Raw genomic sequence first — 27,471 nt, 5'->3', positions numbered from 1 at the left:
CGATAACATTGCGGCGGTGACCCGGTCTGCAGGTTCTTCCTATACAACATACGGAGAATCCGCCCCTTTCTCACCCCCTACTTGACCCAGCTCCTGGTCCAAGCGATGGTTCTATCCCACCTGGACTATTGCAATTCCCTCTTGGCTGGCCTCCCAGCGTCCGCCATCAGACCCCTCCAACTGCCTGTCATGGCTCGCATCAAATTCAAAACATTGGTGCTAGCCTTCCAAGCAGTTAAGGGGTCTTCCCCAGCTTATCTACAAAAAATCATCAGACCCTACACCCCTGCCAGACCTCTTCGTTCAGCCTCCACAGGCCGCTTGGCACCTCCCCCTCTCCGAACCTCCACCTCACGCTCACAACTACTGTCTGTTCTGGCTCCACGGTGGTGGAACGAACTCCCCGTTGAGGTCAGAACTGTAGAATCTCTCCCCACCTTCAAGCGCAAGCTGAAGACACACCTCTTCAGGCAGCACCTCTCCCCATCCCTCCCTACCTCCCTGTGAACCTTAATTGTTGTCTCTGTGACTTGGCCCTCGTCCTTATCTTTGTTGTACAGGTAGCAGTTGAAATTGTACTTCCCTCTAGGGTCTTTCATTGAACTTATCCCTGGTTATGGGTATGCACTTTTTTGTATGTCGCTCTGGATAAGAGCGTCTGCCAAATGCCAATAATGTAAATGTAATGTAATGTAAAGTTCAAAGAGTCTACTTTTTACAATGGCATATGAGTTAAAGCACTGTACCTTGAATCAATGGCAGGTAATGGAAATTATTTAAGGTGGTGTTACTGTAGATGGCTACCATATATACAAGTGAGATGGCGGCCTGTAGCGTAGTGGTTAAGGTAAAGGACTGGGACACACAAGGTCAGTGGTTCTAATCCCGGTGTAGCCACAATAAGATCTGCACAGCTGTTGGGCCCTTGAGCAAGGCCCTTAACCCTGCATTGCTCCAGGGGAGGACTGTCTCCTGCTTAGTCTAATCAACTGTACATCGCTCTGGATATGAGCATCTGCCAAATGCCAATAATGTAATGCAACAATTAGAAGGCTCTCTACAAGTCTTATTGCGACTTCATATCTGATGGAGCGGCAGGGTGGTTCACCTTGACTCGTCCACTGGGTAGGTGTGTGTTAATGAGGATGCCGAGGATTGGAACTAACAACACTTAATACAAGGGAAAGTTTCAAACTTCTATCATTATATACCATTTCCCCCTAATGCATACTTAGTCTCAAGATGCATCTTGCCAACTGCCGTAGACTGGCTGTTGGGAAGGATTAGAATCGTCTTAGAACATTCAGAACAGTATTGCATTCCGTCAATACTGCTGTTCATGTGTAATTACCCACTAAGAGACCAATATTGACCAGTCATTTCCCAATGACCCCAGTGTGGTGCTTTAGGCTAGTGATGCACCACACCAATGATTAGACTTCACAGATGGCCTGAACATTGAGCTAAATAGCATTATGGTACCATTCACGACGGACAAACTATGTATCAGCATTCTTGACAGGTAGAAAAATGCACTCGGGAATGCAGCGATTTATCATCACCTGTTCAAAATCAAATGAGGGGCCAATGTATTGCAAGAGTGGAAACAAGAGCCAACCCAAACAATGTAGTAATCTCTGCAATCATAGTCAGAGTACACTGTGCACACCTTGCACAATGGGACTATGTAGGTGGCCATATCAAATCAGGGGTTTTCAAATTCAGGGACAAAAAAAAAAGAAACGTTGGCAAAGATTTTTAAAAAGGTTTATTTTTAAACTACAAACGATAAAGAGAATGATTTGTTTAGGAAATAATTTAATCTCAAACAACATGTACAGAAAGAGTTAGAATTTTCTTTTCAGATAATTGCACCAACTGTTTGCATGAGAACACATCCGTTAATAAACGGTGTGCATCACAGGTTTACTGACATGAATGGGAATGTACCCAAGAGCAAATGTCTACAATTGGAATTACAAAGGTAGTACATATATAGTGAAATATATGTATTATATGTATATGTAGAACTACGATTATAAAGTGGCTGATAATTGCAATGCAAGAATCTTGTTATCTCTCAGCGTGCGTGTGAATTAAAGCGAGCCAGAAGCCCGCTAGGTTTTATTCCTCATTCGTAGTCGGGCCACGAGGGACAAACTTCACTTTTATTGGGTTCACAGTCCCAAGAATAGGTGATTTGTCCAGCTGGAGTGGTATCTGATGAGATAAATGGATTCATGAAGTATTATGGCATTTTCAATATGCATATGCACAACACTTGAATTTGACCGCAAGTTGTTCAGAAATGCATTTACACAAACAATGAGATTTATTTAAGTTTTAGTATGTCAGTTTGTTAGTAGATCTTACTTTTTTGCCGTTTATTTTGCAGTGTAGTGCTCTAAACTGTTTGTGTTTATTATTTATCTATTGTGTTTGTAAATTAAAAAAACATGGATCTTGGGCTTCAGAATTATTGATAAATATGCATAAAAAGTTATAGTTATTAACATAAGATTTAGTTGGTTTCATAAAAAGATGAGACTTTTCCTATAATTTGTGACCTGTTCTATCACAATCAATTGCGGGCAATTTCACATAAATCAATGTTTACGTAAAACCTTTTGGCTGTTTTAGGCTTTCATCTTCATTTTCTAAAAGAATATCTTGCCTTTAATAATATGCATGTCAAATGCCAAATTCAAAAAATAAAAATAAAATATAGCTTTTAAATGCAAGATGTGACTGAAGTGACAGTCATTTGTGCATTGTTTGTCACCATTCACCAGTCACATCAGCTGCGTTCGTGGCTACATGTTAATGTATTTATTTTCATGGTTTCATGTCTTAATGTCGAGAGTAAATATTCAGAGTAAAAAGGTCACATTTGTGATAAGGTTAGAGAACACATTTGGAGGGATTTTTGACCATTCCTCCATGCAGAACTTTTCAGAATCATTGATATCCTTGGGATATCGAGCCCCTTCTGCAGTTCAGACGACACGTTTTTCATGGTTTTTATGTCTGGAGACTGGGAGATGGCCATTGCAGAACATGGTTTTTGTTTTTACTTAACCATTTCTGTGTGGATTTTAATGGACTATGCTTGGGAGTCATTGTCCTGCTGGACAATCTACCTATGACCAAGATTCAGCTTCCTAGGAGAGGCAACCAGATTTCCTGCCAATTTTTTCGAGTACTTTGTTGAATTCATTGTGCTTAAATAGTGCCCCTGGACCACTGGCAGCAAAACACCTCCAGAACATCAATGACCCAACACCATATTTGACAGTAGGTATGAGGTCCATCTCTTTGCATGCATTCCAATTTGCTTCCAATGTCAATGGTGTGTATGGCCAAAACATTCTATTTTGGCCTCATCTGACCAAATTTAATCATCAATCAGTACTTTCAAGGGCTTTCATTTCAAATGGGGATCATGTTTTAGTATAGATGGTACATAGCAGGTTCCAATTAATGTATGCAGTTTTGGCTGAGTTTAAATCCGTATGGACTAGATTAAGATGCGTTAAGCTTGTTTCAGAAACACTGTAAGCAAATTATTCACTCTCTATTACAAAGACTTTTCTTGTTCAGAGCTAAGCTGAATAATTAGGTCAACAATTTCAAACTTCCAAAAACATGTACACAAAATAAACACAGATGATAAAAACAGACGTTACCTCCGTCTCTTGGCATGCAGCAAAACTGAAGTGCTGAAGCACCTGAACGATAGCAAGTTTCATGAGGACAACTGCAAGCCTCATTCCAATGCAATTTCGAGGGCCAGCACCAAAAGGCAGAAAGGCATAGGGATCCATGCCATCCTTGTTCTCCTTGCTAAACCTAAAAAGGAGAACAGCACAATATTCCAGAATCCACATACAGAATTTTAAATTAATGTTGTTAAAGCAGTGAAATGATAAAATGCTAAAACATGATCGCTTGCATACATTTTCCAGAAATGTGTTGGATTAATCCGTGAAAATCACTGTATTTGCACTTCTGTTTGCTTACAACACAATCTATGCATGTACAAGAGTACGACTGAAAATGAAAAATCTTGTTTTATGGCATGGACATAATCTTCACTGCTTGTCATTAAAAAAGTTGTGACCATAAGAAAATTATTATTTCCTTATGTGTGCCAAATTTTTGCCTGAATAAATTATTTTTTAATGTCTTTTCTGAAGCCACTCCATTTCATCCATCCATCCATCCATCCATTATCTTAACCCGCTTATCCTGAACAGGGTCGCAGGGGCGCTGGAGCCTATCCCAGCATACATTGGGCGAAAGGCAGGAATACACCCTGGACAGGTCGCCAGTCCATCGCAGGGCACACACACCATTCACTCACACACTCATACCCACGGGCAATTTAGACTCTCCGATCAGCCTAACCTGCATGTCTTTGGACTGTGGGAGGAAACCGGAGTACCTGGAGGAAACCCACGCAGACACGGGGAGAACATGCAAACTCCACACAGAGAGGCCCTGGCCGACGGGGATTCGAACCCAGGACCTCCTTGCTGTGAGGCGGCAGTGCTACCCACTGCACCATCCCTGCCGCCTTCACTCCATTTCACTGGGAGGTTATTTCAGGTTGTTTTAACAGTGGCCTTACTATTGTAGTGCTGGACACCCACTTGCACACATGCACACACTCATATTCCATCATCAGTTATCAAAAATGCAAACAGAATACACTTGACATGTTTGATGAATTAGATAATACAACATGAAGAAATATAAAGAAACTCACTATGAGCACTAATAACGGTCATTACATATACAGTGCATCCGGAAAGTATTCACAGCGCTTCACTTTTCCCACATTTTGTTATGTTACAGCCTGATTGGAAGCCTTATTTCTCAGTTTTTTATTTTTAATAAATTTGCAAAAATTTCAAAATAACTTCTTTCATGTTGTCATTATGGGGATTTTTGAGGAAAAAAATGAATTTCATTAAATTTGGAATAAGGCTGTAACATAACAAAATATGGAAAAAGTGAAGCGCTGTGAATACTTTCCAGATGCACTGTATACAGGAAATATATCCCTACATTCACTGTAAAATGAATATTTCCTGTCGTCAGCATATGGAAGTGTGAATGAATTGTACATGACTGCCAGCAAGTTAGTGAGTTACTGTTACCTTTCTGGATTGAAGCATTCAGGTTCTGGCCAGTGTTCAGGGTCACGGTGCAAGGCGTACACTGGAATCATGACAAGTGTTCCTTTGGGGATGGTCACCCCATTGACAACGATGGTTTCTGTGCAGAGCCTTTCCATGCGAAGAGCAATAGGATATAGCCTCTGAGACTCATTTAAAACCATATCCAAGTACTCCAAATGAACCAGCTGCTCATATGTCACTGGGGACTACGGGAATAAAAGGAATTATTACATTTTTGATAATTGTCTGGACAGTGTTGCAGTGTAGAAACTACTGAGAAGGGTGATCCTGTTAGACACCTTGTTCGGGAACACTTTGTCAATCTCATCCAGCAATCTTTTCATGACATCAGGGTTGGTGGCCAGGCAGTATATCAGGAATGTAAGAGTTTTACTGGTGGTCTCAAAACCAGCAGCCAGAAACGTTGCTGCTGTAGATAAGATCTCATGGTGTGTTAGACCTGTAGGGGAAAAATGAGTGAGATGAGTGAAAGGTACACACACACCCACACACCCACACACCCACACACACACCCACACACACACACACACCCACACACCCACACACACACTCACACACACGCAAACACGCACACTCACACACACGCACACTCACACACACGCACAACCAAACCTTTATAACCAAACAAAAAATGAAAAGAGCAGGGAATGAAGCACTCCATTGACAAACCATGAAAAATGGTTATGGTTATTAATTGGGAATCATAGTGAAACACACTCATAGAGGTTTCCCAGTCATTGGGAAATAAGAGCATAATATCATATAAAGGGCATACATAATCCATTTATACATGTATACCTTCTGTTGATGCTAGCACAACTTATGCTAATTCCGAATAATAATAGCAGCTAGCTATAAGACACATGTCAACAGGTTTTTAGCTCCCTCTACAACTCCCAGATACTAAATAGCACTCATATCCCTGAACATGGTTTGGCACTCCTATACTATGCAGTGAATGATATTACAAAACCAGCAAAAAAAGATCACATTCTGCACTAGGACTTCACCTTTCATTTCCTTGTTTCCATTTCCACCAGTTTTGGGTTCCGGTAATTGAGATTCTGACATTAGATGCAGAAAATCCATTCGATTCTGTACAACAGCAATTTTTTTATCAGTTCTATCAGATTTATCAGTTTTCGAGACATATTTTGACTTGTTGATATTCCATGTCCATGTTCAGGTCAAGCTTCTCTCTGAAAAACCTTGTTCAACCCCTTTGCAAATCCACTTATTTACTTTATATTAATATATTTTAATACCAATGTGAGGTTGAAATTATATATTTTACATGATGCCGACTTACACCTTAACTGGAAAAAAGGGAAATCTTACCTTGTCCCCATTTTTTTCCCGATCCAACTTTACCTTCTCGACTGCAGAAAAAAGGAACCTAATTTCAGCGACTGGAAAAATGCAAAGACCAGCTTTCTCCAGGAGGGGATTCAAGATGGGAAAAAGAGCTGGATAAAAGCAAAGAACAGGTGGAAAAGCCATCAGAATGATGGAACTGAAGGTGGACAATATAAATGAATAACATCTTCCTGCTTCCTCAAGCCAGCTCTGACTCAACCCTGATTCCTCAGTGGTAAACCAATTAGCAAATTTGCAGTCATCAGAGACACAAAGGCAACCTCATCATCTCTCAGCTTTGTCCGCACACCATCTGAAGGTAGAGCTAGATCTGGCACAAGAGCAAGATATCTTCACAAGGTACGCGGATCACTGTGCTCAACCAGCGGAAGATGGAAGGATACATGCGTGTTCAGCCGTTATAGTTCCAACCGGCTAACTTCTCCAAAAACAACATCTCTTGTTTATGCTATTTTTACACATGAGACCTCTTGTAAATAAGACAGCTTTGCAGTTGCTGTAAGGTGTATTTCTTAACTTTGAAGGAGGCAGGCCACTGACTCCTATAGGGTTTAAGACCTTTTGCTAAGCTAACACGATATGCTAACATGGAAGCCAGTGAATCCACAAAAATGAAAATAAAATTGAACATCTTGTCTAAGTCTGGGTAAGTTGGAAAAAACTCATTGTTGCTGTATTTATTTAATTAATATGTTGATATATTTTTACCTGAAAGAATAAATCCCGGATTATTTAATTGAAAAGTGAATGCCTTCTTTATTTTAAGGACGCTGGGATCATTTGGGTTGTTGAGTGAGTCTATATCAATACTTAAGGCAATATTTGCAAGAGCATCCAAACAGTACGAGCCAAAGTACCTGAAATGAAGCAAACAGTAAACAGTAGTAGCATGTCAACTGTAATATAAAACTGAATTAACAGATCTACATTTTGGCAGGAAACAGGCATTGGGAATTAAGAGTATTACTGAAGATTCACAGAGCACATCTGTTATACATACTCTCTGACATCCATAGCTTCATCGTGGTTAGTAGTCCCCTGGAGACATTGAACTAATTTATCAGAATGTTGCTTCATTAATGGAAGCATCTGAAAAACAAGGTAATTTGCACTACATAAGTGATTTTTTGTGTTTCCTTACAAATGACAAGCATGGTCTCTTGTAGCAAGGTTTCTAAATCTGTTCAAAAGATGTTTTACTTTCAAAGAAGTTCCTTTTGGTCTAATAAACATCGTGAGGTACACCTTGCACAAGCACACCAACTCAACTTGGCTCTCGACCCAATTGCAATATGTCTCTCAATCAGTACAAATAAATGATTTTTGGCAGCAGATTTACAGACGATTTTTTTGGCAGTGACCTGAACCAGGATTACAGTGTGGGGAAACTGATGAAGTCCTGTGCTTACAGGCCCAACGTGGCACAGGATGGAAAGATTAGTTCACCTCCTTAATGTGGCCACTGCTGAACAGAGGGGAGAGCACACTGCGTTTCTGTTTCCACTCTCCATCTCGAGCGTTGCCGACCGCACTATTGAGGGGACCATTAAAGACGAAATGCTGAAACATAGCAAACACACCGGGCCACATTTCAAGCAGGGCTTGAGAGAAAACAAAATGCATTTTTGCAAGAACAAAAAAAAACAAAACAAAACATTACTGTTCATGAGCAAAATCTTTAAGTGAGAATTTTGGTAATTATCCAAAGTGCTGTATTAAGGGCCAGATGTACTAAGCCTTATTTGACAATTTTCAGGTGCACATATGACACATCCCTGCCCAGGAAGCATCCATCTTAAGTATGAAACGGGGCTGGAACCACAGTATGCGTGTCATCTATGCGAGTCATCACAAGCTGTTCTTCTCTCTTTAATGCATATGCATTTAAGGGTGGATCACGCAAATAAAGGGCGAAAATAATATAAGTGAGGCTGATTGAATTTACCGATGAATTTACTAAAGTTCATTTAAATTTCTCTGCCTCTAAAGAGCAGGTAAAAAACCAAGGCGTAAATGAGATCGAGACACAGGTATCGGCTCAGAAGATGCACTGAAATAATCTGCAACAAAAATCACATTATTTCAACTCCAAGAGATCATCAAACAGATTATTAAAATAAATATGAATTCATAATTGCAGCCAAGCAATAATTAAGGCTGGGTGTTTGCAAAATACATTTGATGAAGGCGGTCAAAATGAGTATCTTTTGGACTCACCCTTCTATTGGTGAAGTAGGAGAAGCATTCTTTCACCAGAACCGTTTTGATCATGCTTGTGTCCATGATGCACAAAATAGGCTGTCTGACCTCATAAAATCTATGGACAGTGAAAATAAATGTTTAAAAAAATCAATATACATTTGAATAAATAAAATTTATGTATTCTTATATCCAAAGTAAAATTTTATATGATTGCTTTCAAGTTTCATACTGTTGAACACCTCAGTTGAAAAAACAGATACTGACCCCCACATTCTGCCATACATCTTGAACAAATCCATATCCATCTTATAGAAACCCTGTTCAAATAAACAGATATGCATCATAATTAACTGATATCATCCAATAAAGGTGAGACGTTATTTATTTAATTTTTTTGGTTATTATGCAGGATAATGTTGGCATCACCGTTTTACCTTTTTATAATAAGTAGCAGAACCAAAGAATATTGAAGGTTTCGGGCCAGGAATTCCGAGTTTCTTAAAGATACCGTATGGCCAATAACCATACCTGGTAATGGCAATAAAAATGAACAATCTTGTAAACATCGTACAATATGCGTTACAATATGTGAATAATAAAGAAAAAACCTTCAAAGAGAGGCATACTGTAACTTATGTCACTCCTACTGTATAAAACAGTTTCGATTCTGACTGGCTGAGACAATGATCTACCGTGATTGTAAATCCGATACAGTAACAGTTCAAAGACTGAGTGTAATGTAATTGTTTGTAATCAGTATCACTGTGTGCACAAACCAGTTATTGCAAACGATATCACAAATTAAATAATGTCGTGTCAGTAATTAAGTGTTTAATATAAGTTGTAACCGTTTATAATAAAAGCAATATGTTTGGCACTCGAGGCTGTGCTGTATCGCGAGTGAGCACATTTTAATAAAAAAATAAAATAATTATCGCACAATAATTCTCCTGCTGTCAATGAGGTCAGCTAAATGTTATTACTATGACGCAAACCATCACTATCTGTATATGAAACAACAGTGGAGATGGCCCAAAATCAAGAGAGTGGGGAGAAAATAATTGTTACTCACGCAATTAATAAGACGATAAATGTAATTAACAGAGTCCATGTTTCTGCTGAAAAGAAAGGAAAGTAAATCATGGTCACAGTAGCAAGTTGTCCCAAATCGGTCCACAAATAAAGCGGTCGATACGCAGTAAAGTTTTCCTTAAACCAGGAAGCTACTGGAAAATGCCTGCACAGCGCATGCGTGCGCTTCTTAGTCATGCGACGCCACATCGATACCACCGGTACTATCATGGGGGAATTAATTGCTAAAAAAAGCCAAGGAATAAAGCGCAAAGTGCTATTTTATGGTAATTAAATAAGGAGCCATCATTCGAGCTATAAATGCAGATGACTGGCCACAATTAGAAGGCTTTCTACATGCATTAGACTTATTGTGATTTCAAATCTGATGGAGTGGCAGGGTGGTCCTCTTTGGTTCACTGGGCTTGTGTGTGTAAATTAGTGTTTGATAATGCTGAGGGCTTGATGTGTGCTGGGTGCACGACACTTAAATATAAGATAATGTCTATCTTCTATCATTATAAATTCACCATTTCCTCCTCAATATGCATACTTAGCCCCCAGATTTGACTTTACAAAGACCCCAGTGCATGTAGCTGACTACCGTAGACTGGATTGACTGGCTGTCGGGACGGATTCGAATTGTAGAATCATTCAGAACATTATTACATTCTGTCAGCTGCTGTTCATACGAAATTACCCACCAAGAGACCAATATTAACCATAATTTTCCCAAAGACCCCAGCAGTCAGAGTTCTGTGCTTAAGGCTGGCGATACACCAAGCCAATGATTAGACTTCACCGAGTGGCTGACAATAAAGATAAATTGGCATTACGGCATCATTCAGGATGGGTGGACTGTATGTATCAGCAATCTTGGCAGAAAAATTACACTCGGGAATAGAGGGACTTGATTGATTTAACTGACAAAAATCAAGTTTTACATTACATTACATTATTGGCATTTGGCAGACGCTCTTATCCAGAGCGACGTACAACAAAGTGCATATCCATAACCAGGGATAAGTTCGCTGAAAGACCCTAGAGGGAAGTACAATTTGAACTGCTACCTGTACAACAAAGATAAGGACGAGGGCCAATTTTTATTTTATTTTTTATTTTTTTTTTTTAAACAAGAAACAAACAAACAGAGCAAAAGTGACCAAAGTTAACTATCAAAACACTGCTTACCTAGCCAACTAAAAAATACCGATACACAAAGCAAGTCACAGAGACAACAATTAAGGTTCACAGGGAGGTAGGGAGGGATGGGGAGAGGTGCTGCTTGAAGAGGTGTGTCTTCAGCTTGCGTTTGAAGGTGGGGAGAGATTCTACAGTTGGGGGCCAATGTCAGGTGAGCGGCCCTCTAAGTAAAAATAAGCCTCCCCAAGCAATGCCGTCCTATCCATCCTGTGCAATGCACGTTTGGAGGACACGGTTCACACCTTGCACAATGGGACAATGCAGGTGGCCATACCAAAACAGGGGTATTAAAATCCAGGGACAAAAAAGGACCCGAGAAACATCTTGGCAAATATTTTTCCAAAAACGTTTATTTTGAAGCTACAAAAGACAGAGAGAATTATTCAAAATAGAAATAATCTAATGCCAGCAACATACAGGAAAGTTGATCAATTTAGATAACTCAGGACAGTTATTTGCATGGGAATACATCAGTGTATATGACAGTGTACACTTCACGTCTATTGATATGAATAGGATGAAAGTATGAATCACATGTTTATAATTATTTATCTCTTATGTATTCACACTTGCTTATTCTGGAAAAGTGCCATCACACAGCATGCGTTAATGCAAAGAAAGATTTGTGGTGGAAAAAAAGCATGGCGGCGTAATCGCTGCCTCATTTGTCACTGTCTGATGCCACTACGTAATTTCCGAACTTGGCCAAACAAACTTCCTGGGATGGGCTCAACTAATAAAGCAAGGTCAGTTATCTAAAGTTGTGTAGACCTGCATTCCAGTTGGATATTACAATTCCAATCAATTTGACTCTAGATAGAACCAATCAAATTATAGGATTTTCCATGTCGACAATTTAATTTCCCTTTCTTACATTACATTATTGGCAGACGCTCTAATCCTGAGTGACATACAGTTGATTAGACTAAGCAGGAGACAATCCTCCCCTGGATTAGAACCACCGACCTTGCTTGTCCCAGTCATTTACCTTGACCACTACGCTACAGGCAGCACTGAAAGTGCAGTATGCAAGACATCTCCAGATGTTTTTATTTTATATTTAAGTTTGATTTGTACATTGTTGTCTTTCATGGAGCGAGCGCGCTAGCAACACTTGGTATGTTTGTGAATTAAAGCAGGCCAGAAAACAGGACTGGAGATCTCCCCGACTAGGCTTCATTCCTCTTTCATACTGTAGTACGGCAACGTGGGACAAACTTCACTTTTATTGGGTTCACAGGCCCAGCAAGAGGTGATTTGTCCAACTGGAGTGATATCTGATGAGATAAATGGATACATAAAGTATTACAACATTCCCTCATCATACATTGGTCATTATGCTGTTGTGGTCCAAAGGTTTTCAACAGACGCAAGAGTCCGCACTGGGTGTTTATGGGTGTTTATGTGCAAAAAGGTGTTCATGATATCACATACAGCAAACAATCATTGCATTGCATTCCATTGCAAATCTGAAATTTGTACCTGAATAATTGTGTACTTGACTGAAACTGTACAAGCTCCTTCATTTCGGCCTAAAGTAACTTGTATGGGGAGCATGTTTTAGTGTAGGTTGTACATTGCGGGTTACAAATGCACCCTTTATTATCTTCATGTAAATTCTCAAGTCAGAGGTATTACATGAATCAAAAACTTTAGATCCCTCTTAAGCCTAGGTAGAAAAAGGACTACCGTTCGTTCTTTGTTTTTTAATAAAGTAGCTGACGAGAACGATGTCTATCAGGCACACCCTAGTAGTGAATGCCATTTCTTTCAAATTCCAGTATGTTGAATGTTATGATTTAGTGTCAAATTCAGTGCGAAATGTATAAGTTTGAGTTCGCATTTTATATCTTTCAGCGATAAGATGAATTACTCCCATTGTAAATACCTTCACAACTTCCAAAAACATGAAAGAGAGACTGGGGATGGTTTCAACATTGGGTAGTTGTAACATCAGCAATTTTCACAGTAAGGGATCAGTTGTGGCAATGTAATCACTATTGTCAAGTGAGTTTGATGACTCAATGTAAAATATTGGGGGGTTTTAGCCAAAGCCAAAGCTACTTTTGGTCCCCTAAAATTGGGGGACTATGTATAGAAAGGGAAGTAATTCCCACAGAAATGATCCGATATGTATGTAAATACCACATTTATTGTTTCAAATTCTGTTTTCAAAAGTTAATTACGTTAAAAATAGGCCAGTTCATATTTCATGTTTAAAAATAAAGGTCTTTATTGTTCATTTGTTTTATTGACAAGAATGTATTTTAAGCCTATACAAATACATTTTTTGTTAAAAGTTCTTGTTCATTTCATAGTGTGGGACTGATTTAAACATTTTCTGTTCCTGTTACATCCAGCTTCAGCTACTTGTGTGGTAGGTTGCGGAACAGTTGAACTCTTGTATTTGACATTAATTCTCACATTCTGTGATATTGCCATACAAATTCTGTGATACATCTAAATGACTAGTATTTGTTGCAGACAAATAAATATGGGTTAGCATAAACATTAATTGAGATACAGTATACATTGTGTCACTTATAAAAACAGACCTTACCTCCGTCTCTTGGCATGCAGCAATGCTGAAGTGCTGAAGCACCTGAACGATAGCAAGTTTCATGAGAACAACTGCAAGCCTCATTCCAATGCAATTCCGAGGGCCAGCACCAAAAGGCAGAAAGGCATAGGGATCCATGCTGTCCTTGTTCTCCTTGCTAAACCTAAAAGGAGAACAGCACAATATTCCAGAATCCACAGGGACATACACATCACTGCTTGCCAATAAGAGTTTATTTATTTTTTCTGAAGCCACACTATTTCACTGGGATATGGGAGGTTGTAAAGGTGGCCTTACTGTAATAGCACTGGACAGAGGATGAATTTACTAAATTCAGTACACATGCACACTGTGGTGGCCCGATCGGAAATCGGTACACCACTGGAGTGGAACGGCCCGTGCGCCGGCGGCAAGTGCTAGGAAAAGTTATTAACCACGTGTATTTCCCCAGGTCGTATCTAACAGAGCCGCACCGGAGAGAGAGCCGGCGAGGAGAGTCAGAACCATGGCCAGCGACACGGGGAAAGACGCGTGGGGAATGTGAGGAAGAGACAATTAACCCTTCTCATTGGACAGGCGCAGCCGGACCGACTCCGAGAGAGAGAGGAGCCGTACAAAAGACGAGGCGCAACCACAGAGCGGGGCTGAGTACGGAGGGAGACGGAGGCGAAGCCCAGTGAGGGGGAAACAGCCACGGGAAAGCAAATAACGACACCACGGTGGAAGCGGGTATTCGGAGGCCCTACCAAAAGGCGCGGCCGGCACGGACCACCCAGAACCACCGACGGACCGGGAAACCTAATTTTTTGGCCGGTGACTTTTTTTTCGTTTTTTCTGAGAAAGAAAGTTTATTTTTTGGGACGTTGTAAAAGTGCCCTGAAGGCACACCAGAACCTCATTAAAAATACCAGTTTGAGGAACTACTCTTGCTCTCTCTGCCTCTCTCTCCCCACGGGGCGCCACATATGGTGGAGGATGCGGGCATAGAGACCCCAGCTATAGAGAGAGAGAGCAATTAAAAAAAAATAAAAATAAAAATAAAAAAAATGGAGGACGCCATCAACGCTCTACTGCGGTCACAAGACGCCCTGCAGAAAGCCGTGGCGGAACTGTGCCAAAAGTCCAGCCCGGCGACAAGCCACCGGACACCCAAAGACGTACTGCTGAAGCAGACCCCGGACGATGAAATTGAGGCCTACCTCGAGACCTTCGAACGGGCGGCTTACCTGGAGAAGTGGCCTCAAGGCGCCTGGGGCTCCCTCCTGGCCCCATTCCTCAGCGGGGAGGCCCAGAAGGCGTACCGGGGACTGCCTCCGGCCGAAGCCCACGACTACCCCACCCTAAAAGCTACCATCTTAGCCCAGTATGGCTACAGCCTCCCCGCCAGGGCACAGCGGTTCCACCAATGGGCCTACGACCCCGGCCTCCCGGCGCGAGGACAGGTGATGAGCCTGGGGAGGCTAACCAAAAGTTGGCTAGTCGAGGGCGACGGGCCGCCCCTGCTCGACCGGGTGGTGTTGGATCGCTGTGTCCGAGCCCTGGCCCCGGACGTCAAGAAATATGTGGCCCAGCAGGGGCCCCGCTCCATTGATGCCCTGGTCAACCTCCTGGAGAACCACCAGGTGGCCCAAGAGATGGTCAGGGGAACCAAAACGGAAAGCCCACGAAGAACCCCAAGCGCGGTCCGACTGGAGCCACAAACCAGGCCACGGTGGAGAGCGGACGACAGGGACGAGGGACTCCGCCGGAGAGAGACCAGACGGTGCTTCGCCTGTGGCCGGGAGGGCCACCTGAGCCGGGATTGCCCAGGGAGGGAGGAGTCCATGGCCACTGCACCTGAGACGGGCCGACCCTGCCACTACCTCACCACGTGCTGGGCCCACAAGGGCACTGCCGCCCCTAGGCTACCCGTCCGGATCGGGGGTCAAGACGCGGAGGCCTTGCTGGACTCGGGGAGTGCTATTACCCTGGTGAGACCAACCCTAGCAGGGGGGAGACGGGGAGAGGACATCGCCGTCACCTGCATCCACGGCGACGTACGAAGCTACCCCACCGCCGAGGTGACCATCATCACCCCTAGAGGCCAATTCACGGGAAGAGTGGGGGTAGTCGAGAGCCTCCCAGTGGAGGTGCTGCTGGGAAGAGACTGCCCCCTCTTTCTCAGCTACTGGAGTGAGAGGGCGACCTCGGAGAGGCCAAGTCACACACCCCGACCCCGCCGGAAGGGCCACCGGGAACCCCACCCGGTTTGGGTGGCCCCTGCCGGGGATAGTGAGGAGGAGGAGATCTCGCCCCAAGGGGGGAGGGGACCGACCACGCAACCCCCTACCGAGAGCACGGATACAGCCCCGGAGCGACCGGACCCACCACCACCCCTGGAGGCGGAAGGGGGTAGCGCGGGGGGGTTTTCGGAGTTTCAACCCGAACTAGAGAGGGCCCCAACGGACTTCGGCTCCGCCCAGCTGCAAGATCCCCTCCTCGCCCAGGCCTGGAGGGCCGCTGCGTACATTGAGGGCGTCCCACAAGGCGGGGTGAGTAGACCGGCCTACCCGTATTTTAAAGTCCAGAATAACTTGCTGTATCGAACCTGCAACAGTGACCCGGGAGAGCTGGACCAACTTCTGGTACCCCAGAGCCACACCTCCAAGGTGCTCTACCTCGCCCACACCCACCTGTTGGGGGCCCACCTGGGAAGGGAGAAGACGTATGAGCGAATCCTCTCTCGCTTTTACTGGCCTGGCATCAAACGGGCAGTGGAGGACTACTGCCGACAGTGTGCGGAGTGTCAACTGCACAGCCCCCGGGTGACGTATCGCAATCCACTAATCCCTCTCCCCATTATAGATGTGCCCTTCCGCCGAATTGCTATGGACATAGTGGGACCCCTGCCCAAGTCCAGCCGGGGTCACCGTTACATCCTGGTAATCGTTGATTACGCCACCCGTTACCCGGAGGCCGTACCCTTACGGGCCGCGACGGGGAAGAGCATCGCGAGGGAGCTGTTCCTCCTCTTCAGCCGGGTGGGGATCGCGGAAGAGGTCCTGACAGACCAGGGGACCTGTTTCATGTCGGGCGTGATGAGGGAGATGTGCCGCCTACTCCGGGTCCGACAAGTGAGGACGTCCGTCTACCACCCCCAGACCGACGGGCTGGTAGAGCGGTTTAACAAAACCCTCAAGTCAATGCTGAGGAAAATGATCACAACGGACGGTAAGGACTGGGATCATTTATTACCGTACCTATTATTTTCGATACGTGAGGTCCCACAGGCATCCACGGGGTACGCGCCCTTCGAGTTGCTGTATGGGAGACGTCCCCGAGGGCTACTGGACCTCGCGAAGGAGGCCTGGGAGCAGCAGCCGTCCCGACAACGCACCCTCCTGGAACATGTGGAAGCTATGGACCAGCGGATGGCAAAAATCTGGCCCATGGTCCGGGAGCACATGCAACAGGCCCAGAAGGAGCAGGCTAGACTGTACAACCGAACAGCCCAGGTGAGAGAATTTCAGCCGGGGGATAAGGTCATGGTGCTGATCCCCACCAATGAGTGCAAATTTCTGGCCAAATGGCATGGGCCCTACGAAGTAGTAGCCAAGGTGGGGCCAGTGAACTACATGGTAAGACAGGTGGGCCGGAGACACCAGCTCCAAAAGTACCATATTAACCTGCTAAAGAGGTGGCACGAACCCGTGCACGACCCTGCTCCCCTCTGCTTAACCACAGGCGGCGCCACCGGAACACCAGAAGTGGCCACTGGAGACCTGCTGACCGACCGGCAACGCCAAGACCTCCGCGAGCTGGTGAGTCAACACCGGGATGTGCTCTCCCAACTCCCGGGCCGGGCTACCAAGGTCCACCACGACATCGTCACGGAGCCAGGAAGGAGGGTTCGACTGCGGCCCTACCGGATCCCGGAGGCGAGAAGGCAGACCATCCGGGAGGAGGTGGCGAGGATGCTGGACCTGGGGGTCATAGAAGAATCCCAAAGCGCCTGGTCCAGCCCGATAGTGTTGGTCCCAAAACCGGACGGCAGTTGGAGGTTCTGCAACGACTTCCGGAGGTTGAACGAAATCTCCCGGTACGACGCCTACCCCATGCCCCGGGTGGACGAGCTGATCGAGCGGCTGGGACCCGCTCGCTACCTCAGCACCCTGGACCTCACCCGGGGGTACTGGCAGGTACCGCTGACCCCCCAGGCGAGGGAGAAGACGGCTTTCGCCACCCCGGATGGCCTGTTCCAGTACCGCGTCTTACCCTTCGGAGTGCATGGAGCCCCCGCCACCTTCCAGAGGCTCATGGACAACCTGCTGAGGCCCCACAGGGAGTATGCTGCTGCCTACCTCGACGATATCGTCATTCACAGCGCTGATTGGGAAAGCCACCTCAGGAGGCTGGAGGCGGTGCTCGGGGCGCTCCGGGAAGCCGGCCTGACAGCTAACCCGGCTAAGTGTCGCCTGGGCCTGGAGGAGGCCGACTACCTGGGCCACACCGTGGGACGAGGGTGCGTCCGACCCCAGAGTCAAAAGGTGGACGGGATCACCAACTGGCCACGACCCACCACCAAAAGGCAAGTGCGCACATTCCTGGGCCTAGTGGGGTACTATAGGCAGTTTATACCGGACTTTGCCACCAGAGCGGCCCCCTTGCACGAGCTGACCAAGAAGGACCACCGGCACACGGTGATATGGACCGAAGCCGCCGACCGCGCCTTCCTAGACCTGAGGGCCGCCCTGGGGAATGAACCAGTACTGACCACCCCTAACTTCTCACAAAAGTTTGTTTTGCAGACCGACGCCTCTGAAACCGGACTTGGTGCGGTCCTATCCCAGATCCAGGACGCCACCGAGCACCCGATCACCTATATCAGCAGGAAATTGCTGAAGCATGAAAGGAATTATAGCACGGTGGAGAAGGAGTGCCTGGCCATAAGGTGGGCAGTCGGAAAGCTCAAATACTATCTGGTAGGAAGGGAATTTATCCTTATAACCGACCATGCCCCATTGCAATGGATGTATCGGTGTAAGGACACTAACGCCCGGGTGACCCGATGGTTTTTAGAACTACAAAGTTTTAAATTCACGGTGGAACACCGAGCCGGGAGACTCCAAGGGAACGCGGATGCCCTGTCCCGGATGAACGAGGGCCTCTTTGGTGACGCTCCCGCCGAGGGCGTGGAGCTGAGGGGGAGGAAATGTGGTGGCCCGATCGGAAATCGGTACACCACTGGAGTGGAACGGCCCGTGCGCCGGCGGCAAGTGCTAGGAAAAGTTATTAACCACGTGTATTTCCCCAGGTCGTATCTAACAGAGCCGCACCGGAGAGAGAGCCGGCGAGGAGAGTCAGAACCATGGCCAGCGACACGGGGAAAGACGCGTGGGGAATGTGAGGAAGAGACAATTAACCCTTCTCATTGGACAGGCGCAGCCGGACCGACTCCGAGAGAGAGAGGAGCCGTACAAAAGACGAGGCGCAACCACAGAGCGGGGCTGAGTACGGAGGGAGACGGAGGCGAAGCCCAGTGAGGGGGAAACAGCCACGGGAAAGCAAATAACGACACCACGGTGGAAGCGGGTATTCGGAGGCCCTACCAAAAGGCGCGGCCGGCACGGACCACCCAGAACCACCGACGGACCGGGAAACCTAATTTTTTGGCCGGTGACTTTTTTTTCGTTTTTTCTGAGAAAGAAAGTTTATTTTTTGGGACGTTGTAAAAGTGCCCTGAAGGCACACCAGAACCTCATTAAAAATACCAGTTTGAGGAACTACTCTTGCTCTCTCTGCCTCTCTCTCCCCACGGGGCGCCACAACACACTCACATTCATCAGAGTAAGTATCCCTAGATAAGCTACTCTAACCTATTCTGTACCATTTAAAGATACTAAAACTTTCTTCTATTCTTTCTCTTTTCCCTTTTTCACCATCTCCTTTCCCCTCCCTCTTGCCTTCAACTTAACACACATTTGATGAATCAAGAGTGAGGTCAGCACAGAAATATTTCTGACAAAGTCAGACAGAGAAGTCTATGAGGGTCCTTACATTCCCTGCAGTCACTGTTTACTTTGTGGCATTTCAGGACAACAGCATATGGAAATGAAGTGTGAATGAATTGTACACGACTGCCAGCAAGTTAGTGAGTTACTGCTACCTTTCAGGATTGAAGCATTCAGGTTCCGGCCAGTGTTCAGGGTCACGGTGCAAGGCATACACTGGAATCGTGACAACAGTTCCTTTGGGTATGGTCACCCCATTGACAACGATGGTCTCTGTGCAGAGCCTTTCCACGCGAAGAGAAATAGGATATAGCCTCTGAGACTCATTTAAAGCCATATCCAAGTACTCCAAATGAACCAGCTGCTCATATGTCACTGGGGACTACGGGAATAAAAGGAATTATTACATTTTTGATAATTGTCTGGACAGTGTTGCAGTGTAGAAACTACTGAGAAGGGTGATCCTGTTAGACACCTTGTTCGGGAACACTTTGTCAATCTCATCCTGCAATCTTTTCATGACATCAGGGTTGGTTGCCAGGCAGTATACCAGGAATGTAAGAGATTTACTGGTGGTCTCAAAACCAGCAGCCAGAAATGTTACAGCTGTAGATAAGATCTCATGGTGTGTTAGACCTGCAGGGGAAAAATGAGTGAAAGGTATGCATGTGTGTTCGCGCGCACACACACACACTCACACACACACACAATACAACCAAAGCTTTACAACGAAGCAGTACAGAATTAAGTACTCAGAGTGCTTTAACAAACCCTGGAGAATTTCAGGGTTGGTCGTTTAATTGGGAATCATGATAAGAAGCTCCTTAGCAAACCGCAGCAGCTCTCTGCCTACGGAAACACACGCACAGAGGTTTTCAAGACATTGAGAAACACATGCAGAATATCATTGGACAGGCATAATAATCAATGTATGTATCATTACCATCTGCTGATGCTAGCAAAACTTATTTAGCTTGAAGGAAAGAAATATGCTTATGCAAAATTAAATGGCACTAAATAGCACTCATAGCACTAAATACTAAATAGCACTGACTCCTAAAAAGCACTCGTATCCCTGAACCTGGTTTGCACTCCCATACTATGCAGTGAATGATATTACAAAACCAGCAAAAAAGATCACATACTGCACTAGGACTTTGAACATTACCTTTGATTGGTCTGTTTTCATTTGTTCCATGTGCCATTTCTGGTAACTGAAATTCTAACATCAGTCCCAGAAAATCCATTGGATTCTGCAGAAAAGAAAAACAGAATGTATGACTTTCTTGGCACATCAATATTTAGTCGAGGAGTATGAGAAGATGATAGATTTATTCATTTTTAGACTCACGTCCAGGTTCAGGTCAAGTGTTTCTATGAAAAACTTTATTTAACTCCTTGAAAGTCTACTCTATAGCTAACACTCTTAGCTCAAATGTCATACTCTTGCTCGTACTTTATAAGAATAATGCACTTTCAATATGTGTAACATTTTAATTATCCCAAAACATGTTACATAATGAGGACTCTTACCTTGTCAACATTTTTTTCTCGATCCAACTTTACTTTGTTGACTGCAGATAAAAGGAACGCCAGTTCAGCTTTTGGAAACATGGAAAGACCAGCTTTCTCCAGGAGGGGATTCAAGATGGGAAATATAGCTGGATAAAGGCAGAGACCATGTGAAAAAGCCAGCTCAGAAAATGGGACATTCTACAGGAAATCTTCACCTTCAAACAAACTAAAAACATCTTACTGCCTCATCATGCCTCAAGCCAGCCCTGACTCTATGTTGTCTCCTCAGACATAGACCAAACCACCAATCTCCATTACAAGAGCAAAGCTTTTCCTCAGTAACAATAACTCCAACGCCCCATCCTCTCTTTTTCTATTGTAAAAGGATTTTGACCAGGGGCGCCCAAAGTTTTACATACCACTGTATGATCCCCAATATCTCCACCTAATTATGAATTGAAAAAAATCCCAATACACTTTATTGGAACCAAATTCAATATTTATATATATATATATATATATATATATATATATATATATATATATATATATATATACATGAAAATAACAGTAATATGATTACATTTACAATTATTGACATTTTAATATGGATTCATTTTTACCTGATAAAAAAAATCCTGGATTCTCAAACGTAAGGACAAATGCCTTCTTTATTTTAAGAACGCTGGGATCATTTTGGTTATTGAGTGAGTCTATGTCAATATTTAAGGCAATATTTGCAAGAGCATCCAAACAGTACGAGCCAAAGTACCTGAAATGAAACAAATAGTATCCTGTGGTTGTATGCTTGACACTAACACTGAATACAAAACAGGCTGACACTAATAGAGACCTGAATTAAGTTCTACTTTTTGGCAGGAAACAAGTTGTGAATTAAGATGATTACTGAGGATTCACAGAGCACATAGTTTTTTTATTTATCCTTTATTTAACCAGGTGAGTCCCACTCAGATTATTTTACAAGGAACCCTGGCCAAGGGAGGAGCCAGCAGAGATGGCAACATAATGTTCAATACAATACAAAGGCACAAGACAATTACACATTAATACAATCTCAAGTAAAAGTTATACATACTCTCTGACATCAACAGCTTCATCGTGGTTAGCAATCCCCTGGAGACATTGAACTAATTTATCAGAATGTTGCTTCATTAATGGAAGCATCTGAAAAGAGACAATAAGATCATTTGCACTACAGAAGTGTGTTCTGTGTAATGACAAGCGCGCACTCTTTGTAGCAAGGTGTCAGAAATGTTTCTGTTGAAATTACTTTTCACTTCATTCAAGTTTGTTTATTTATTCATTTATTTATGCTTGTCTGGTCTAATGAACATCCTTGAGATACCTTGCCCAACTATGAACTATGAACCTCAATGCAATATTTCTCTCAAGACATACTGCAAAAGCCCGTGACAGCTAAGATGATAGTATAATTGGTCAGTGGCAAGTTGGCTCGGTTTGCAGGAAGGAAGCAGGGCAATCTGAGGACTGGGTAAGGCTCACACCGGGACTACATTGTGAATCAGTGCAGGAGTGTATAAGATGTGCTTCTGAGTGAGTGGCTGATACCGGGAGCACATAGGGGAGGGGAGAGAGCCGAGACACAAGAGAGCCAATAAACTACGTCAGTTTGGTTATTTTCTTTGCATTTGTTGTTTCAGTTTTTCATTTTAGCCCGGAACCAGTGAGGGGTTTGTTCTTTACTTGAGTTTAGTATTCTTCTGGGCATGCGCTCTCCCTCCCTCCAGCTTTGGCCATTTAAAAATAAAACACCGGTGAAATCCGTAATGTCCGTATCTCCCTATGACCTGCTCTTTTGCCGTTTTGCCCATTTATTATTTATTTGTTGATGTTGGCCGTTTATCTCTCTCCACAGGGCAAACAACGGCAAATATCCCCGGCGTGTGACACAAAAATAATTAAAATGTTTCAAAAGATTTAAAAATGAATACATACATTTATGAAATAAACAATCATTCTATTCTGCCACTGCATTTCAAATCCTTATTGTGTCCACTTCACAGTGGGGTGATCGGAAAATATGGCAATCCAAATACACAGGGTAAACTAATGTGGTCCTGTGCTTATGCCGGCCCAATGTAGCATGGGATGGAAGATTGGCTCACCTGTTTAATGCGGCCACTGCTGAACAAAGGGGAGATCAAACTACGTTTCTGTTTCCACTCTTCACCACGAGCGTTGTTGACTGCATCGTTGAGGGGACCATTGAAGCGGAAAACCTGAAGCACAACACACACATCAGGTCTCGACGTTTTAAGGACTCAAATTCAACAAATTTGAAAATAGAAAAACAAAAGCCATCTAGCGAGCAGCAGTTCTGTGGGCAGAAACACCTTGTTAATGAGAGAGATCAGAGGAGAATGGCCAGGGGTACGTTTCCCAATAATGGTGTCTCTTAGCGCTTTATAAAGACTCTAAGGTATACCTTTCTAAAGTTGTTTACTTTACATGTGTGTCTTTGTGAATCCAGATTTGCCTAACAGACTTGATGTCAAATGATATAAAACTGTCATACTTTTTTCAGTACATTTTATTATAGATGTTATTGTCATAAAATGTACATATAAAAGTATGACTTATGTAATTTGACATAACATGACATGATCTGTTATGCCATCTTGTGACAGCTATTATGCCATGTGTATGACAGTGTTATGTCAGCCTTATGGCAAGGGGTGCCAGGCAGAAATGTTTAACCACAAAGCAAAACATAACCAATATCATTTGTCAAATAAATTTCTAAGAGAAAGCAAATATATCATTCAGAGCTTGTTGCAATATTGAGAAAATGCACCAATCAAAGAACTTGACCTTCTGAAGATAATCAGTGAAGGTAATAAATAAACAATAATTTTTGACTCACCCTTCTGTCAATGAAGTAGGAGAAGCATTCTTTCACCAGAACTGTTTTGATCATGCTTGTGTCCATCGTGGACAAAACGGGTTGTCTGCCATCATAAAATCTATGGACAGTCAGACAAAAAATATCAGGAAAAATATCAAATCTGTTCATACACATTTGAATAGTTCATTAATTCAATGTAAAACATATTAAATGTCCCCAATGTACTGTAGAAATTTCAGTCAATAATACTTCACCCTTCTGAATACACCCTTTCGATAAGATTACTTTGACTGGAAGCTTCACACTGTTCAGTGTCTCAGTTGAAAAATACATAGGCCTACTTACCCCCAAAGTCTGCCATACATCTTGAAATTACTCATATCCAATTGAGAGAAACCCTGATCAATTAAACAGATAGGCTTTTGCATCAGTAATAAGTAAAATAATCCCCAAAACAGGGAACACAAACACCTTCAATAATAAGGTAACACCATTTATTTGTTTGGTTATTATGCAGGATAATGTTGTTGACACTATTTTTTTTTTCCCCCAGAAGAAGGAAGGTCATAATGCTCACCTTGCCGTACTGAAGAATTGTGCCAAAGAATGGTGAAGGCTTCGGACCTGGAATTCCGAGTTTCTTAAAGATACCGTATGGCCAATAACCATACCTGGTGATTACAAGAAAATGGTTGTAGAACCTGCACGGTGTTGTAAACGCCGCAATATGCATTCTGTGAATAATTAACCGACAAATATGTATTTACCAAAGATAGGTAATTTGACTTATGTTGGTATTAAATTGCTTAAGCAAATATTAGTTTAGTTACAAACTAGAAACCCGCATACTTCTGACCCGTTACGCCGGGGGATACAGAGGAACCAAAAGCAGACAGGGGTGCAAAAAAAAATGGTAGGTTTAATTGCAAATGCAGGGGCAGACAGAGTGGAGTCAAAAAACAGGCCAAGGTCAAAAAACCAGGGGGTCAGTCCAACAAGGCAGAGGTACAGATATCCACAACAACCAAAGTATAGTCCAGGGAAGCAGGCAGGGGTCAAAACAGGAAACCCAGATGAACAAGGCGGAATGCCACAAGGGTAAGGACTCAGGAACAGGGGCTAGGGAACAAGGGCTCGGGAACAAGGAGGCTAGAACTGGGGGACAGAAGAAAAGGGCTTGGGACTCAGACACAGGACAAGACAAACTCAAACTCAACTCAAAAGGACAGGTAAAGATACACAGGGGAATGAGACAAACTAGGTTGGACATGGGAGTGAGGGTGTTCTAACAACTGAACATCAGGTGAGACACATGAAAGGGTAATAGCACAATAACGAGGGGAAAACAAAAACGCAGACTGGATTCACAAAGACACACATGTAATACAAACGGCTCCGGACTAGGGAGTAGACAATTGCACAAAATCAGGAGATGCAGAGATACGGAGAGACAGGTGTCAATACTTCGCTGAAACTAAACAAGTAATCGGTGATAGAATAGGGAGGCGGAGTTACAGAACAGAATTGAAACTGGAGATGCATTAGTTTTACATTACATTACATTACATTAAGTGGCATTTAGCAGACGCTCTTATCCAGAGCGACGTACATCCATCCATCCATCCATTATCTGAACCCGCTTATCCTGATCAGGGTCGCAGGGGGGCTGGAGCCTATCCCAGCATACATTGGGCGAAAGGCAGGAATACACCCTGGACAGGTCGCCAGTCCATCGCAGGGCACACACACCATTCACTCACACACTCATACCTACGGGCAATTTAGACTCTCCAATCAGCCTAACGTGCATGTCTTTGGACTGTGGGAGGAAACCGGAGTACCCGGAGGAAACCCACGCAGACACGGGGAGAACATGCAAACTCCGCACAGAGAGGCCCCGGCCGACGGGGATTCGAACCCAGGACCTCCTTGCTGTGAGGCGGCAGTGCTACCCACTGCACCATCCGTGCTGCCTGAGCGACGTACAACAAAGTGCAAATCAAACACAAGAACAAGTGCAAAAGTGGACCTGAGAGGACAGTACAGTTCCGAGTCCTAGTGTAAACATACAGAAATTCAGAACCCTTGAAGAGTACAATCAACAATTAGTAAGTTAGTTAAGTGATTTAAATCACAAATACCCAAAACTAGTGAATGTTAGTTTATTAGTTTGACGAACATATTAGTGTGTTAGTATAATTAGTACTGTACAAATTCTATGTTAGTTGGGATTAGTATATTAGTGCTATGTACAAACATGAAATGGAGAGAAAGCAGGAAGTAAGGAATGCAAGTTTGGAAGGAAGGTTGAACCCCGGAACTACCGTAAACACCCGTATAGTGGGGCACACAGACAGGGGAGTGACTGGGCTTGTAAACATTCAGAATCAGACATCACAGGAGAAGACGAGTGCAAAGACTAATGAATATAAACAGAACACCAGACATGAATATGAAAAAATAATAAATTACAAGAATAATGATAATAAACAATGATAAACTAACAGACAGAATACAGGAACATAACATGACCTTTACCTGAATAAATTACAGAACCTATAAGCCACTACAGCCACTAAGCTGCAACGAAAATGCAACGTGTGATTGCAAAAAAAACCGTTCAATATGTTATCTATTGAATGTAATAAATCGGCGGGAGAGAGAGAGAGAGAGAGAGAGAGAGAGAGAGAGAGAGAGAGAGAGAGAGAGAGAGAGAGAGAGAGAGAGAGAGAGAGAGAGAGAGAGAGAGAGAGAGAGAGAGAGAGAGAGAGAGAGAGATGTAATACTCACACAGTTAATAAGCCGATAAATATAATTAGAAGAGTCCATGTTTCAGCTGGAAAAAAAGAAAAGTAAGTCATGGTTATACACAGTCAGTGATGTCTCTATACAGTCTCTATACTCTACACCAGTCCTGGCTGTATCAAGAAAGCAACACATAGTATGTGCACTTTTCGCGAAAGCTACCCTCGCTGAAGTGAATGCCAGCTGCGCATGCACCTGGACAAGCCCCACCCTCTGCCCATGCTGTATGTGAGGCCACCTACAAGACATCGCGGAGTGGGGGAAAGGGCGGAAGGGGACGACCAGACGGCGAAATTATTTATATTGCAGCACTGCATTTTAATGCCATTTTTACAAAAACAGAACCTGGGATACTCACCAGACAATTATTCTAAGTAAACCAACTTGAGGTAGGCTATTTATTATGTAAAATGCAGTTATGTTTATGTTTAAAAACTGCATTAAAAAGCGTAAAACTTATCCTAACCCCATAAAAGTAAGGTTAGGCCTACGTGCTGTTTCAAATTGATACTCGGCATGTCGTTCTATAGATTATGAGTAATAGCTACTCCATGACATAATACATTGCCTATTATTAATAAAATCCTTATTGTTTTTGTATTGCATTTTTATTCGGTATTGAAAATAAATCAACTGAGGCTATTCGTTGAGTAACGT

At 43.6% G+C, this 27,471-nt stretch overlaps 2 protein-coding genes across 3 annotated transcripts; both read right to left on the bottom strand.

Annotated features, from left to right (window-relative positions):
• Positions 1 to 1,750: 1,750 nt before the first annotated feature.
• LOC133129023 (cytochrome P450 3A30-like) lies at positions 1,751 to 9,997 on the bottom strand. The gene is made up of 13 exons (XM_061242827.1): positions 9,856 to 9,997; positions 9,218 to 9,311; positions 9,048 to 9,100; positions 8,799 to 8,898; positions 8,028 to 8,141; positions 7,582 to 7,670; positions 7,290 to 7,438; positions 6,543 to 6,670; positions 6,215 to 6,299; positions 5,483 to 5,643; positions 5,163 to 5,389; positions 3,687 to 3,849; positions 1,751 to 2,220 (listed from the first exon to the last, which is right to left on the bottom strand). The coding sequence occupies exons 1-13, from the start codon at positions 9,924 to 9,926 to the stop codon at positions 2,125 to 2,127; spliced, it is 1,530 nt and encodes a 509-aa protein (XP_061098811.1). The 5' UTR covers positions 9,927 to 9,997; the 3' UTR covers positions 1,751 to 2,124.
• Positions 9,998 to 11,469: 1,472 nt separating this feature from the next.
• LOC133128351 (cytochrome P450 3A30-like) lies at positions 11,470 to 26,934 on the bottom strand. Of its 2 annotated transcripts, XM_061241770.1 has the most exons (13): positions 26,800 to 26,934; positions 24,587 to 24,680; positions 24,355 to 24,407; positions 24,028 to 24,127; positions 23,270 to 23,383; positions 22,219 to 22,307; positions 21,746 to 21,894; positions 21,141 to 21,268; positions 20,776 to 20,860; positions 20,083 to 20,243; positions 19,763 to 19,989; positions 13,618 to 13,780; positions 11,470 to 12,334 (listed from the first exon to the last, which is right to left on the bottom strand). In XM_061241770.1, the coding sequence occupies exons 1-13, from the start codon at positions 26,868 to 26,870 to the stop codon at positions 12,245 to 12,247; spliced, it is 1,524 nt and encodes a 507-aa protein (XP_061097754.1). In that variant the 5' UTR covers positions 26,871 to 26,934; the 3' UTR covers positions 11,470 to 12,244. The 2 variants fall into 2 exon arrangements, with proteins under 2 accessions (XP_061097754.1, XP_061097756.1); XM_061241772.1 differs by lacking the exon at positions 24,355 to 24,407 and having other exon boundaries at positions 26,802 to 26,906.
• Between the last annotated feature and the right edge of the window lie 537 nt (positions 26,935 to 27,471).

Source organism: Conger conger, chromosome 5 (genome assembly GCF_963514075.1).
Source record: "Conger conger chromosome 5, fConCon1.1, whole genome shotgun sequence".
In the NCBI taxonomy this organism is placed as follows: domain Eukaryota; kingdom Metazoa; phylum Chordata; class Actinopteri; order Anguilliformes; family Congridae; genus Conger; species Conger conger.
This window is presented reverse-complemented; position numbering and strand designations above follow the sequence as displayed.